Here is a 16,077-nt window from a genome sequence, read left to right as displayed (position 1 = left end):
CTGTCCCTCTGGGTCGGCTGCTGTTCAGCCGCTGCAGCTTTAAATGGGGACCTGCATCTCCACTTTGCTGTGGTGGAGCGGTCCCCGCCTGTGATGCTGCATTTTGCTGCTATGCAGCTGTTCACAGAGAGGGAGCTCCAAATGATTAATAGCGTTTCCAAAAACAACTATATCTCATTGTCTATCCCCATCAGTTAGGGGTTGGGAGGTGTGAAAGGGGTGGGGGGCTGTGTGTAGGTATGGGGATGGGGAGGGGGCTCTATTTTATTTTTGTGCTTGTCTATTTTAATTTTCAGGCTTGTATAATTTTGTTCTGTTTTAAAGTAAAGCACTTTGAGTTGTGCTTTTATATGAAAATTACTATATAAATAAAGTTTGATTGATTGATTGATTGACATGTTTCAAAAATGGTAAATGATCAGTTATGTCACATGTCATTGGTCCACTCATATGAGTGTATTCTATATTATTTGTAAATATGTTTTCAATCAGATTAGCATTTTGAGTAGTGATTCTGCTGGGTTGTTATGGCTGGACATAAACTCATTCCATACATTCTGCTGATAAAATCTTTGGTTGTTTTATGTTTGCTGATGTTTATCAGATCGATATTGAAATCACAGATGAATAATATTTTGTTATTTTGAGAGTTAAACACCTTTCCTTCCAGTCACTGAACACCTTTAAGCTTGACCCTGGTGACCTTTCTACACAGCGTATAATGACATTTTCCCCTGAATCGTTACATATTTGAAGTGTAATACATTCCAATTTTCCATCCATTGATACTGACGATTTATCAATTACTGTAAACTTAATATTTCTTTTCACATATATTGTGACTCCTCCACCCTTTTTGTCTGCTCTGATCACATAGTTAAGTTCATAGTTTTCTAATTCAAAGTCAGTGTCTTTGTTGCAGCTAAAAAAAAGCGTGGTCCTCCCAGCTCAGATGTTACGGGGAACAGGATCCCCCAAGACACCCCCACCACCCCGGCATCAGTCATAGGCCCATCCCACCTCAAGACAAGAGACAGGGCCTGACGTGACCCCCCTCCTCTTGTTGTTGTGTGTGTACACCGAGGGGTGCAGTTAAAACAGGGGAATGGAGCAACACCATTCCACCTGTTGAGCTTTGATTTCTGCAATGTTTTTTGATTGTTTACATCCTAAACTGTTCTGGTCCTCTTTTCTAAATCACTTGACAGGTAAAATTGTTACAAAAGACAATTTCAATTGGAATGCTATTAAAATTAAAATAAACCTCTTTTTGAAAAAAATCTAGACTTTAGAATCAATACATGGATTTGCATTGCACAACATTTTATTCCCAAATGCAAATTCATAAAGGTGAAACCTCACATTAATGGATTGTTGAGCTATAATAAATTAAAAATTCCTACAACTAAATAAAAAATAAATATGCACAAAAAAACTTTCCTAAAAAATTTGTTTAAGCGTTAAGTCTAAATCCTCATTTTTGTATTTCCTATTATCATAAAAAGTTTGTTTATTAATTTAGGTGTTCTGAAACGTGAATTTCCTACAATTATTTCACGTTTCCTCTAAGTCTTTACTGTTTGCCTCTTGTGTAAGGAGCAGAGCTTCTCTGACCACCAAAAGACTTTTTCATTGGACCGGAGCCAGAAGACTGCTGGCCATGGCCACGACCTTTGTAGCCATTCCTGCCCCTGTAACCATTTTGCTGGTAGGAATTGCCGCCTCCGTAACCATTTTGTTGGTCGGAACAGCCGCCTCTGCATGGGCAGCAGCACCCCCCATAAACGCCATATCCTCCGCCATTTCCATAGCCGTAATTTTGGCCATAATCCATGGCGTCGTTTTGGTTTTCCATCATGGTGCGGCGTGAATTGTCTCTTGGCGTCATTCTGATTCTGCTGGGTGCCTGCATCTCCTGCTTGGGAACAGCTTTCTTTACCTCAACCCTGTGTCCGTTCACTGTGTGGAAAGGCACAGCCACGGCCATGTCTGCCGCATAGTCATCCGTGAAGTGCACAAAGCCGAAACCCCGTTTCTTTCCGGTCGTCTTCTCTGAGATGATTTCAGAGTTTTCCACTTCACCATACTGAGAGAAGTAGTCGGTGAGGTCGTCCTCTTGGATGTCGTTTTTCAAGCCACCAACAAAGATTTTCTTCACCTTGGCACGAGCTTCAGACTCATCGGCCTGTTTCTTTGGAACAGCTCGTTTGACCTCAACCCAGTTCCCTTCCACTGTGTGTGGACTTGCCGCCATGGCTGCGTTGGCCTCCTCTGGTGTTAAGTAGGTCACAAAGCCAAAACAGCGAGAGCGTTGCGCCGTCTTGTGTGGGACGACGGCACAGTCGATCTTTCTCTTTCGGCTTTTCCCATCAGGGGTCGCCACAGCGAATCATCCTTTTCCACCTCACTCTATCATGAACATCTTCTACCCTAACGTTAGCCAACTTCATGTCCTCTGTTAAGACATCCATGTATCTCCTCTTTGGCCGTCCTCTTGCCCTCCGGCCAGGCAGCTCCATCTCCAACATCCTTCTACCAATATATCCACTATCCCTCCTCTGAACATGTCCAAACCATCTCAGTCTGGCTTCTCTGACTTTGTCGCTAACACAGGCAACATGAGCCGTCCCTCTGATGTACTCGTTCCTTATCCTGTCTAACCTGGTCACTCCTAAGGAGAACCTCAACATCTTCATCTCCGCTACCTCCATCTCAGCCTCTTGTCTCTGTCTCACTGCTACCGTCTCTAACCCATAGAGCAGAGCTGGTCTCACCACTGTCTTGTACACCTTTCCTTTGAGTCTTGCTGGCACTCTTCTGTCACACAACACTCCTGACACTTTCCTCCACCCGCTCCAACCTGCCTGCACTCGCCTCTTCACCTCTTTTCCACACTCCCCATCACACTGAACTGTTGACCCCAAGTACTTAAGCTCCTGCACCTTCTTCACCTCAGCCCCCTGTAACCTAACGCTTCTACCTTGATCCCTCTCGTTCAGACACATGTATTCTGTCTTACTACGACTGACCTTCATGCCTCTTCTTTCCAGAGCAAACCTCCACCTCTCTAGCTGTTCCTCCACCTGCTCTCTACTCTCACTGCAAATTACAATGTCATCCGCAAACATCATTGTCCAGGGAGATTCCTGTCTTACCTCGTCTGTCAGCCTGTCCATCAGCATAGCAAACAAAAAAGGACTCAAAGCTGATCCTTGGTGTAGTCCCACCTCCACCTTGAACTCCTCTGTCTGACCTACAGCACATCTCACCACCGTCATACTTCTCTCATACATGTCCTGAACTACTCTGACATACTTCTCTGCCACTCCAGACGACCTCATACAGTACCACAGCTCTTCCCTCGGTACCCTGTCATACGCCTTCTCTAAATCTACGAACACACAATGCAGCTCCTTCTGACCTTCTCTGTACTTTTCCATCAACATTCTCAAAGCAAAAATGGCATCAGTGGTGCTCTTACGGGGCATGAAACCATACTGCTGCTCACAAATCCCCACCTTCTTCCTAAGCCTGGCTTCCACTACTCTTTCCCACAGCTTCATTGTGTGGCTCATCAACTTTATTCCTCTATAGTTGCTGCAGTTCTGCATGTCACCCTTGTTCTTAAAGATCGGGACCAGAACGCTTCTCCTCCATTCCTCAGGCATCTTCTCACTCTCTAAAATCCTATTGAACAACCTTGTTAGAAATTCCACTGCTGTCTCTCCTAAGCACTTCCATACCTCCACAGGTACGTCATCAGGACCAACGGCCTTTCCGCTCTTCATCCTTTTCAGAGCCTTCCTAACCTCATCCTTTCCAATCTCTGCTACTTCCTGCTCCACAACAACCACATCTTCCTCCCTTCTTTCCCTGTCATTTTCCACGTTCATCAGCTCCTCAAAATACTCCTTCCATCTTTTCTGTACACTCTCTTGGGTTGTTAGCACCTTTCCATCTCTGTCCTTAATCACCCTTATCTGTTGCACGTCCTTCCCATCTCTGTCTCTCTGTCTGGCTAGCCTGTACAAGTCCTTCTCTCCTTCCTTTGTGTCTAACCTGTCATAAAGCTCATCGTAAGCTTTCTGTTTGGCCTTTGCCACCTCTCTCTTCACTCTACGCTGCGCTTCCTTGTACTCCTGTCTACCTTCCTCAGTCCTTTCTACATCCCACTTCCTTTTAGCCAACCTCTTCCTCTGGACGCATTCCTGTACTTCCTCATTCCACCACCAAGTCTCTTTACCGTCTTTCCTATTTCCAGATGACACACCTAGCACCTTCCTACCTGTTTCCCTGATAATCTCTGCTGTAGTTTCCCAGTCCTCTGGAAGCTCATCCTGACCACCCAGGACCTGCCTCAACTTCTGCCTAAATTCCTCACAAGTTTCTTCATTCTGTAGCTTCCACCACTTGGTCTTCTTTTCTGTTTTCCCTCTCTTCTTCTTCCTGACCTCCAGAGTCATCTTACACACCACCATGCGGTGCTGTCTGGCTACACTCTCTCCTACCACCACTTTGCAGTCATTAACCTCTCTCAAATGACCTCGTCTACATAGGATGTAGTCCACCTGAGTACTCCTACCTCCACTTCTGTATGTCACTCTATGTTCCTCTCTCTTCTGGAAGTAAGTGTTGACCACAGCCATTTCCATCCTCTTCGCAAAGTCCACCACCATCTGTCCCTCCAGATTCCTTTCCTTCACACCAAACCTGCCCATCACCTCCTCATCACCTCTATTGCCCTCACCAACATGCCCATTAAAGTCTGCTCCAATAACAACTCTCTCTCCTCTGGGAAAACTCTCTATGACCTCATCCAACTCATTCCAGAATCTCTCCTTCACTTCTAACTCACAGCCAACCTGTGGCGCATACCCACTGACTACATTCACCATCACCCCTTCAATTTCTAACTTTAGGCTCATCATCCTGTCTGAGACTCTTTTCACCTCTAGAACACTGTTTACAAACTCCCCCTTCAGAATCACTCCTACCCCGTTTCTCTTCCTATCAACACCATGATAGAAAAGTTTGTATCCTCCTCCAATACTACGTGCCTTGCTGCCCTTCCACCTTGTCTCCTGCACACACAGTACATCTACCTTCCTTCTCTCCATCATGTCTGCCAGCTCTCTGCCTTTCCCTGTCATTGTGCCAACGTTAAGAGTCCCTATTCTCAAACCTATGTTCCTGCCTTTTCCCTTCTCTCTCTGGCAACGGACCCTTCTGCCTCCCCTCTTTCTTCCACCAACAGTAGTCAAATTTCCACCGACACCCTGTAGGTTAACAGCATCGGTGGCGGTCGTTGTTAACCCGGGCCTCGACCGATCCGGTATGTCTAAAGTGTTGTGGATGATTCGCATGGTTATTTTGGCAATTTTTACGCCGGATGCCCTTCCTGACGCAACCCTCTCTATTTATCCGGGCTTGGGACCGGCACAGAAGTTACTGGCTTGCAACCCCTGTGGCTAGATTACGACGGCACAGTCGATGAGGGTGCCAAACTGCTCGAAATGCTTGCGCAGCCCGTAATCATTGGTGTCTACCTTGAGTCCTCCCACAAAAAGCTTACAGGCTTGGTTGAACATTTTTTGGTAACTCGTAAGATGTGTTTGGTTTAATCTTTAAAGCAACCTTGAAAACTTGAGATAGCTGATGGAAAGGATAGTGGGTGTATTCATGGATTTCAAGCTGTGATAATGTGATGTCATCTGAAATCATCTGACTTCATCTGACATCATCTGATGAAAAGGCGACGTCATCTGATGACATGCGACTTCATCTGATGAAATGTGACATCATCTGATGACATGTTTTTTTTTCATCTGACATATTACATCATCCAAGCTTGCGCAGTGGTGACGCATTGTTTTTGCTTTAAAAAAACTTTATTGAACAGAATGCAAGTTTACAACATGAGAACCAATGTGGCCCAAAAAATGTATTTAAATGTGTATTTTTAATAAACCATCAACATTTTTATCTTCAAAGGACAGAAGATTCATTAATAATCGTTGCAAAACGCTCGAATCAATTAGATTTTAACTTTGTGAAATCGATGATGTCATATTTGGCGTGTAAAATAAAAGTGGTGAGTGTGGTGTCCGAATTGCTTTTAAAATCCAGAGGACTACAAAGTCCCGCACTATATAGATTTTTAGTAGTTTTAGAGCTTGATTTATTGCTTAAAAAGGAGTGGAAAGAAGCAGCCTCATTCAATCCCACCCATACTGAGTTATTTCATTTAATAGTTTTGCATAGTTTTTGTACCTGGCTCCAGTCTGCTTCCAGCCTCATCAGATTTGATGGAAACTGATGGGATCCTCCCAGTCCACTAGGCAGCAATGTTTTAGCTGCCAACATCAGACATTCTGTCCAGACATCACCTGCCCCCATCGTGTCCACACCAGTCCAACTTTATGGTGAGCATGGACGCACACTTTTCTGGGGTCCATGAAATTAATGGTGGTGTACCTCAAGGTTCCATCCTCGGCCCCTTGCTTTTTAACATTTACGTGCTTCCTCTGGGGAATATCATCACAAGCCACAACATCAGCTTTCATAGCTAGGCTGATGATACCCAGCTGTACATAGCTCCTGATGACACAAGGCCAATAGAAGCACTTTTTAAATGTATTTTAGATGTGAAATCATGGATGACAAATAATTTTCTGCAGCTCAACCAGGAAGAAACTGAAATTTTAGCAATTGATCCTGCTGCTAAGAGAGAGAAACAGTTTCTGAAGCTAAAGGACTTTCCTTATGCCATTCAGAAACAGTCAGAAACCTGGGTGTTATTTTCAACTCTAAGCTAACTTTTAACCTTCATATAAAACAGGTGGTTATCACCTTAGAAAATTGCCTAGGCTCCGCCCACTACTCTCTCTTGCCATCATTAGAATTGAATATTGTAATGCCCTGCTAGCTGGTCTTCCAAAAAACTAAGATCAAGAACCTTCAGCTTCTCCAGAACTCTGCTGAACGAGTTGTCACCAAGACCAGGAAGCGGGCTCACATCACCCCAATTTTAAAATCCCTGCATTGGCTCGCCATATGCTTCAGGATTGATTTTAAGATACTTTTAACAGTTTTTCAATGTCTTAACGGTCTTGTCCCTTCTTATTTATCAGATCTTTTACTCAAATATGAACCCTCACGGACCCTGAGATCCTCTGGACTGGTCTTCTAACCATTCCAGCGGCATTTATTTTACACTAAGGCCTTCATTTATGGAACAATCTGTCAGAGGACCTGAGGGCTGCAGAGAGCATAGTTGCTTTTAAGATAAGGCTCGACCTTTTTCATCTGGCTTTTAGCTCATTTTTACTACTTTTACTTATTAATTAATGAATTAATTTTTATTTTTTTTTATCAAATTTTATCTTTTTTTATGAATTTACACTAGATTTTTTAAAGATTTATTTTAGTTTACCTTATTTAAATGTTTTATTGTTTATTTGTTTATTGCTTTTATCAGTTTGTTTACTTTTTCATTCTCATTTTTCTTTCCGGTGCTTCCTCAGCTGGATCCTGTCCCTCTGGGTCGGCTGCTGTTCAGCCGCTGCAGCTTTAAATGGGGACCTGCATCTCCACTTTGCTGTGGTGGAGCGGTCCCCGCCTGTGATGCTGCATTTTGCTGCTATGCAGCTGTTCACAGAGAGGGAGCTCCAAATGATTAATAGCGTTTCCAAAAACAACTATATCTCATTGTCTATCCCCATCAGTTAGGGGTTGGGAGGTGTGAAAGGGGTGGGGGGCTGTGTGTAGGTATGGGGATGGGGAGGGGGCTCTATTTTATTTTTGTGCTTGTCTATTTTAATTTTCAGGCTTGTATAATTTTGTTCTGTTTTAAAGTAAAGCACTTTGAGTTGTGCTTTTATATGAAAATTACTATATAAATAAAGTTTGATTGATTGATTGATTGACATGTTTCAAAAATGGTAAATGATCAGTTATGTCACATGTCATTGGTCCACTCATATGAGTGTATTCTATATTATTTGTAAATATGTTTTCAATCAGATTAGCATTTTGAGTAGTGATTCTGCTGGGTTGTTATGGCTGGACATAAACTCATTCCATACATTCTGCTGATAAAATCTTTGGTTGTTTTATGTTTGCTGATGTTTATCAGATCGATATTGAAATCACAGATGAATAATATTTTGTTATTTTGAGAGTTAAACACCTTTCCTTCCAGTCACTGAACACCTTTAAGCTTGACCCTGGTGACCTTTCTACACAGCGTATAATGACATTTTCCCCTGAATCGTTACATATTTGAAGTGTAATACATTCCAATTTTCCATCCATTGATACTGACGATTTATCAATTACTGTAAACTTAATATTTCTTTTCACATATATTGTGACTCCTCCACCCTTTTTGTCTGCTCTGATCACATAGTTAAGTTCATAGTTTTCTAATTCAAAGTCAGTGTCTTTGTTGCAGCTAAAAAAAAGCGTGGTCCTCCCAGCTCAGATGTTACGGGGAACAGGATCCCCCAAGACACCCCCACCACCCCGGCATCAGTCATAGGCCCATCCCACCTCAAGACAAGAGACAGGGCCTGACGTGACCCCCCTCCTCTTGTTGTTGTGTGTGTACACCGAGGGGTGCAGTTAAAACAGGGGAATGGAGCAACACCATTCCACCTGTTGAGCTTTGATTTCTGCAATGTTTTTTGATTGTTTACATCCTAAACTGTTCTGGTCCTCTTTTCTAAATCACTTGACAGGTAAAATTGTTACAAAAGACAATTTCAATTGGAATGCTATTAAAATTAAAATAAACCTCTTTTTGAAAAAAATCTAGACTTTAGAATCAATACATGGATTTGCATTGCACAACATTTTATTCCCAAATGCAAATTCATAAAGGTGAAACCTCACATTAATGGATTGTTGAGCTATAATAAATTAAAAATTCCTACAACTAAATAAAAAATAAATATGCACAAAAAAACTTTCCTAAAAATTTGTTTAAGCGTTAAGTCTAAATCCTCATTTTTGTATTTCCTATTATCATAAAAAGTTTGTTTATTAATTTAGGTGTTCTGAAACGTGAATTTCCTACAATTATTTCACGTTTCCTCTAAGTCTTTACTGTTTGCCTCTTGTGTAAGGAGCAGAGCTTCTCTGACCACCAAAAGACTTTTTCATTGGACCGGAGCCAGAAGACTGCTGGCCATGGCCACGACCTTTGTAGCCATTCCTGCCCCTGTAACCATTTTGCTGGTAGGAATTGCCGCCTCCGTAACCATTTTGTTGGTCGGAACAGCCGCCTCTGCATGGGCAGCAGCACCCCCCATAAACGCCATATCCTCCGCCATTTCCATAGCCGTAATTTTGGCCATAATCCATGGCGTCGTTTTGGTTTTCCATCATGGTGCGGCGTGAATTGTCTCTTGGCGTCATTCTGATTCTGCTGGGTGCCTGCATCTCCTGCTTGGGAACAGCTTTCTTTACCTCAACCCTGTGTCCGTTCACTGTGTGGAAAGGCACAGCCACGGCCATGTCTGCCGCATAGTCATCCGTGAAGTGCACAAAGCCGAAACCCCGTTTCTTTCCGGTCGTCTTCTCTGAGATGATTTCAGAGTTTTCCACTTCACCATACTGAGAGAAGTAGTCGGTGAGGTCGTCCTCTTGGATGTCGTTTTTCAAGCCACCAACAAAGATTTTCTTCACCTTGGCACGAGCTTCAGACTCATCGGCCTGTTTCTTTGGAACAGCTCGTTTGACCTCAACCCAGTTCCCTTCCACTGTGTGTGGACTTGCCGCCATGGCTGCGTTGGCCTCCTCTGGTGTTAAGTAGGTCACAAAGCCAAAACAGCGAGAGCGTTGCGCCGTCTTGTGTGGGACGACGGCACAGTCGATCTTTCTCTTTCGGCTTTTCCCATCAGGGGTCGCCACAGCGAATCATCCTTTTCCACCTCACTCTATCATGAACATCTTCTACCCTAACGTTAGCCAACTTCATGTCCTCTGTTAAGACATCCATGTATCTCCTCTTTGGCCGTCCTCTTGCCCTCCGGCCAGGCAGCTCCATCTCCAACATCCTTCTACCAATATATCCACTATCCCTCCTCTGAACATGTCCAAACCATCTCAGTCTGGCTTCTCTGACTTTGTCGCTAACACAGGCAACATGAGCCGTCCCTCTGATGTACTCGTTCCTTATCCTGTCTAACCTGGTCACTCCTAAGGAGAACCTCAACATCTTCATCTCCGCTACCTCCATCTCAGCCTCTTGTCTCTGTCTCACTGCTACCGTCTCTAACCCATAGAGCAGAGCTGGTCTCACCACTGTCTTGTACACCTTTCCTTTGAGTCTTGCTGGCACTCTTCTGTCACACAACACTCCTGACACTTTCCTCCACCCGCTCCAACCTGCCTGCACTCGCCTCTTCACCTCTTTTCCACACTCCCCATCACACTGAACTGTTGACCCCAAGTACTTAAGCTCCTGCACCTTCTTCACCTCAGCCCCCTGTAACCTAACGCTTCTACCTTGATCCCTCTCGTTCAGACACATGTATTCTGTCTTACTACGACTGACCTTCATGCCTCTTCTTTCCAGAGCAAACCTCCACCTCTCTAGCTGTTCCTCCACCTGCTCTCTACTCTCACTGCAAATTACAATGTCATCCGCAAACATCATTGTCCAGGGAGATTCCTGTCTTACCTCGTCTGTCAGCCTGTCCATCAGCATAGCAAACAAAAAAGGACTCAAAGCTGATCCTTGGTGTAGTCCCACCTCCACCTTGAACTCCTCTGTCTGACCTACAGCACATCTCACCACCGTCATACTTCTCTCATACATGTCCTGAACTACTCTGACATACTTCTCTGCCACTCCAGACGACCTCATACAGTACCACAGCTCTTCCCTCGGTACCCTGTCATACGCCTTCTCTAAATCTACGAACACACAATGCAGCTCCTTCTGACCTTCTCTGTACTTTTCCATCAACATTCTCAAAGCAAAAATGGCATCAGTGGTGCTCTTACGGGGCATGAAACCATACTGCTGCTCACAAATCCCCACCTTCTTCCTAAGCCTGGCTTCCACTACTCTTTCCCACAGCTTCATTGTGTGGCTCATCAACTTTATTCCTCTATAGTTGCTGCAGTTCTGCATGTCACCCTTGTTCTTAAAGATCGGGACCAGAACGCTTCTCCTCCATTCCTCAGGCATCTTCTCACTCTCTAAAATCCTATTGAACAACCTTGTTAGAAATTCCACTGCTGTCTCTCCTAAGCACTTCCATACCTCCACAGGTACGTCATCAGGACCAACGGCCTTTCCGCTCTTCATCCTTTTCAGAGCCTTCCTAACCTCATCCTTTCCAATCTCTGCTACTTCCTGCTCCACAACAACCACATCTTCCTCCCTTCTTTCCCTGTCATTTTCCACGTTCATCAGCTCCTCAAAATACTCCTTCCATCTTTTCTGTACACTCTCTTGGGTTGTTAGCACCTTTCCATCTCTGTCCTTAATCACCCTTATCTGTTGCACGTCCTTCCCATCTCTGTCTCTCTGTCTGGCTAGCCTGTACAAGTCCTTCTCTCCTTCCTTTGTGTCTAACCTGTCATAAAGCTCATCGTAAGCTTTCTGTTTGGCCTTTGCCACCTCTCTCTTCACTCTACGCTGCGCTTCCTTGTACTCCTGTCTACCTTCCTCAGTCCTTTCTACATCCCACTTCCTTTTAGCCAACCTCTTCCTCTGGACGCATTCCTGTACTTCCTCATTCCACCACCAAGTCTCTTTACCGTCTTTCCTATTTCCAGATGACACACCTAGCACCTTCCTACCTGTTTCCCTGATAATCTCTGCTGTAGTTTCCCAGTCCTCTGGAAGCTCATCCTGACCACCCAGGACCTGCCTCAACTTCTGCCTAAATTCCTCACAAGTTTCTTCATTCTGTAGCTTCCACCACTTGGTCTTCTTTTCTGTTTTCCCTCTCTTCTTCTTCCTGACCTCCAGAGTCATCTTACACACCACCATGCGGTGCTGTCTGGCTACACTCTCTCCTACCACCACTTTGCAGTCATTAACCTCTCTCAAATGACCTCGTCTACATAGGATGTAGTCCACCTGAGTACTCCTACCTCCACTTCTGTATGTCACTCTATGTTCCTCTCTCTTCTGGAAGTAAGTGTTGACCACAGCCATTTCCATCCTCTTCGCAAAGTCCACCACCATCTGTCCCTCCAGATTCCTTTCCTTCACACCAAACCTGCCCATCACCTCCTCATCACCTCTATTGCCCTCACCAACATGCCCATTAAAGTCTGCTCCAATAACAACTCTCTCTCCTCTGGGAAAACTCTCTATGACCTCATCCAACTCATTCCAGAATCTCTCCTTCACTTCTAACTCACAGCCAACCTGTGGCGCATACCCACTGACTACATTCACCATCACCCCTTCAATTTCTAACTTTAGGCTCATCATCCTGTCTGAGACTCTTTTCACCTCTAGAACACTGTTTACAAACTCCCCCTTCAGAATCACTCCTACCCCGTTTCTCTTCCTATCAACACCATGATAGAAAAGTTTGTATCCTCCTCCAATACTACGTGCCTTGCTGCCCTTCCACCTTGTCTCCTGCACACACAGTACATCTACCTTCCTTCTCTCCATCATGTCTGCCAGCTCTCTGCCTTTCCCTGTCATTGTGCCAACGTTAAGAGTCCCTATTCTCAAACCTATGTTCCTGCCTTTTCCCTTCTCTCTCTGGCAACGGACCCTTCTGCCTCCCCTCTTTCTTCCACCAACAGTAGTCAAATTTCCACCGACACCCTGTAGGTTAACAGCATCGGTGGCGGTCGTTGTTAACCGGGCCTCGACCGATCCGGTATGTCTAAAGTGTTGTGGATGATTCGCATGGTTATTTTGGCAATTTTTACGCCGGATGCCCTTCCTGACGCAACCCTCTCTATTTATCCGGGCTTGGACCGGCACAGAAGTTACTGGCTTGCACCCCTGTGGCTAGATTACGACGGCACAGTCGATGAGGGTGCCAAACTGCTCGAAATGCTTGCGCAGCCCGTCATCATTGGTGTCTACCTTGAGTCCTCCCACAAAAAGCTTACAGGCTTGGTTGAACATTTTTGGTAAATCGTAAGATGTGTTTGGTTTAATCTTTAAAGCAACCTTGAAAACTTGAGATAGCTGATGGAAAGGATAGTGGGTCTATTCATGGATTTCAAGCTGTGATAATGTGATGTCATCTGAAATCATCTGACTTCATCTGACATCATCTGATGAAAAGGCGACGTCATCTGATGACATGCGACTTCATCTGATGAAATGTGACATCATCTGATGACATGTTTTTTTTTCATCTGACATATTACATCATCCAAGCTTGCGCAGTGGTGACGCATTGTTTTTGCTTTAAAAAAACTTTATTGAACAGAATGCAAGTTTACAACATGAGAACCAATGTGGCCCAAAAAATGTATTTAAATGTGTATTTTTAATAAACCATCAACTTTTTTATCTTCAAAGGACAGAAGATTCATTAATAATCGTTGCAAAACGCTCGAATCAATTAGATTTTAACTTTGTGAAATCGATGATGTCATATTTGGCGTGTAAAAAAAAATTGGTGAGTGTGGTGTCCGAATTGCTTTTAAAATCCAGGGGACTACAAAGTCCCGCACTATATAGATTTTTAGTAGTTTTAGAGCTTGATTTATTGCTTAAAAAGGAGTGGAAAGAAGCAGCCTCATTCAATCCCACCCATACTGAGTTATTTCATTTAATAGTTTTGCATAGTTTTTGTACCTGGCTCCAGTCTGCTTCCAGCCTCAACAGATTTGATGGAAACTGATGGGATCCTCCCAGTCCACTAGGCAGCAATGTTTTAGCTGCCAACATCAGACATTCTGTCCAGACATCACCTGCCCCCATCGTGTCCACACCAGTCCAACTTTATGGTGAGCATGGACGCACACTTTTCTGGGGTCCATGAAATTAATGGTGGTGTACCTCAAGGTTCCATCCTCGGCCCCTTGCTTTTTAACATTTACGTGCTTCCTCTGGGGAATATCATCACAAGCCACAACATCAGCTTTCATAGCTAGGCTGATGATACCCAGCTGTACATAGCTCCTGATGACACAAGGCCAATAGAAGCACTTTTTAAATGTATTTTAGATGTGAAATCATGGATGACAAATAATTTTCTGCAGCTCAACCAGGAAGAAACTGAAATTTTAGCAATTGATCCTGCTGCTAAGAGAGAGAAACAGTTTCTGAAGCTAAAGGACTTTCCTTATGCCATTCAGAAACAGTCAGAAACCTGGGTGTTATTTTCAACTCTAAGCTAACTTTTAACCTTCATATAAAACAGGTGGTTATCACCTTAGAAAATTGCCTAGGCTCCGCCCACTACTCTCTCTTGCCATCATTAGAATTGAATATTGTAATGCCCTGCTAGCTGGTCTTCCAAAAAACTAAGATCAAAAACCTTCAGCTTCTCCAGAACTCTGCTGAACGAGTTGTCACCAAGACCAGGAAGCGGGCTCACATCACCCCAATTTTAAAATCCCTGCATTGGCTCGCCATATGCTTCAGGATTGATTTTAAGATACTTTTAACAGTTTTTCAATGTCTTAACGGTCTTGTCCCTTCTTATTTATCAGATCTTTTAGTCAAATATGAACCCTCACGGACCCTGAGATCCTCTGGACTGGTCTTCTAACCATTCCAGCGGCATTTATTTTACACTAAGGCCTTCATTTATGGAACAATCTGTCAGAGGACCTGAGGGCTGCAGAGAGCATAGTTGCTTTTAAGATAAGGCTCGACCTTTTTCATCTGGCTTTTAGCTCATTTTTACTACTTTTACTTATTAATTAATGAATTAATTTTTATTTTTTTTATCAAATTTTATCTTTTTTTATGAATTTACACTAGATTTTTTAAAGATTTATTTTAGTTTACCTTATTTAAATGTTTTATTGTTTATTTGTTTATTGCTTTTATCAGTTTGTTTACTTTTTCATTCTCATTTTTCTTTCCGGTGCTTCCTCAGCTGGATCCTGTCCCTCTGGGTCGGCTGCTGTTCAGCCGCTGCAGCTTTAAATGGGGACCTGCATCTCCACTTTGCTGTGGTGGAGCGGTCCCCGCCTGTGATGCTGCATTTTGCTGCTATGCAGCTGTTCACAGAGAGGGAGCTCCAAATGATTAATAGCGTTTCCAAAAACAACTATATCTCATTGTCTATCCCCATCAGTTAGGGGTTGGGAGGTGTGAAAGGGGTGGGGGGCTGTGTGTAGGTATGGGGAGGGGGCTCTATTTTATTTTTGTGCTTGTCTATTTTAATTTTCAGGCTTGTATAATTTTGTTCTGTTTTAAAGTAAAGCACTTTGAGCTGTGCTTTTATATGAAAATTACTATATAAATAAAGTTTGATTGATTGATTGATTGATTGATTGATTGATTGATTGATTGATTGATTGATTGACATGTTTCAAAAATGGTAAATGATCAGTTATGTCACATGTCATTGGTCCACTCATATGAGTGTATTCTATATTATTTGTAAATATGTTTTCAATCAGATTAGCACTTTGAGTAGTGATTCTGCTGGGTTGTTATGGCTGGACATAAACTCATTCCATACATTCTGCTGATAAAATCTTTGGTTGTTTTATGTTTGCTGATGTTTATCAGATCGATATTGAAATCACAGATGAATAATATTTTGTTATTTTGAGAGTTAAACACCTTTCCTTCCAGTCACTGAACACCTTTAAGCTTGACCCTGGTGACCTTTCTACACAGCGTATAATGACATTTTCCCCTGAATCGTTACATATTTGAAGTGTAATACATTCCAATTTTCCATCCATTGATACTGACGATTTATCAATTACTGTAAACTTAATATTTCTTTTCACATATATTGTGACTCCTCCACCCTTTTTGTCTGCTCTGATCACATAGTTAAGTTCATAGTTTTCTAATTCAAAGTCAGTGTCCTTGTTGCAGCAAAAAAAAAGCATGGTCCTCCCAGCTCAGATATTACGGGGAACAGGATCCCCCAAGACACCCCCACCACC

The 16,077-nt window shown here is 43.3% G+C and overlaps 2 protein-coding genes across 2 annotated transcripts; both read right to left on the bottom strand.

Annotated features, from left to right (window-relative positions):
- Positions 1-402: 402 nt before the first annotated feature.
- Positions 403-5,588, bottom strand: LOC111948063 (heterogeneous nuclear ribonucleoprotein A0-like). The gene is made up of 2 exons (XM_023959449.1): positions 5,478-5,588; positions 403-2,353 (listed from the first exon to the last, which is right to left on the bottom strand). Exons 1-2 carry the CDS (start codon positions 5,586-5,588, stop codon positions 1,574-1,576), a joined length of 891 nt encoding a protein of 296 aa, XP_023815217.1. The 3' UTR covers positions 403-1,573.
- Positions 5,589-8,998: 3,410 nt separating this feature from the next.
- On the bottom strand, positions 8,999-13,114 carry LOC111948062 (heterogeneous nuclear ribonucleoprotein A0-like). The gene is made up of 2 exons (XM_023959448.1): positions 13,004-13,114; positions 8,999-9,882 (listed from the first exon to the last, which is right to left on the bottom strand). The coding sequence occupies exons 1-2, from the start codon at positions 13,112-13,114 to the stop codon at positions 9,103-9,105; spliced, it is 891 nt and encodes a 296-aa protein (XP_023815216.1). The 3' UTR covers positions 8,999-9,102.
- Between the last annotated feature and the right edge of the window lie 2,963 nt (positions 13,115-16,077).

The sequence above is a fragment of the Oryzias latipes genome, chromosome 10 (genome assembly GCF_002234675.1).
Source record: "Oryzias latipes chromosome 10, ASM223467v1".
Classification (NCBI taxonomy): domain Eukaryota; kingdom Metazoa; phylum Chordata; class Actinopteri; order Beloniformes; family Adrianichthyidae; genus Oryzias; species Oryzias latipes.
Note: the sequence above shows the minus strand (reverse complement) of the source record. Positions and strands in the feature narration are given on the sequence as shown.

Excerpts from the sequence above, each read along its gene's own strand:
- LOC111948063 (XM_023959449.1), bottom strand. The coding sequence starts at position 5,588 with ATGTTCAACCAAGCCTGTAAGCTTTTTGTGGGAGGACTCAAGGTAGAC. Across the intron at positions 2,354-5,477 it reads CCCTCATCGACTGTGCCGTC|AGAAAGATCGACTGTGCCGT; the intron begins GTAATCTAGCCA and ends AAAAGCCGAAAG.
- LOC111948062 (XM_023959448.1), bottom strand. The coding sequence starts at position 13,114 with ATGTTCAACCAAGCCTGTAAGCTTTTTGTGGGAGGACTCAAGGTAGAC. Across the intron at positions 9,883-13,003 it reads CCCTCATCGACTGTGCCGTC|AGAAAGATCGACTGTGCCGT; the intron begins GTAATCTAGCCA and ends AAAAGCCGAAAG.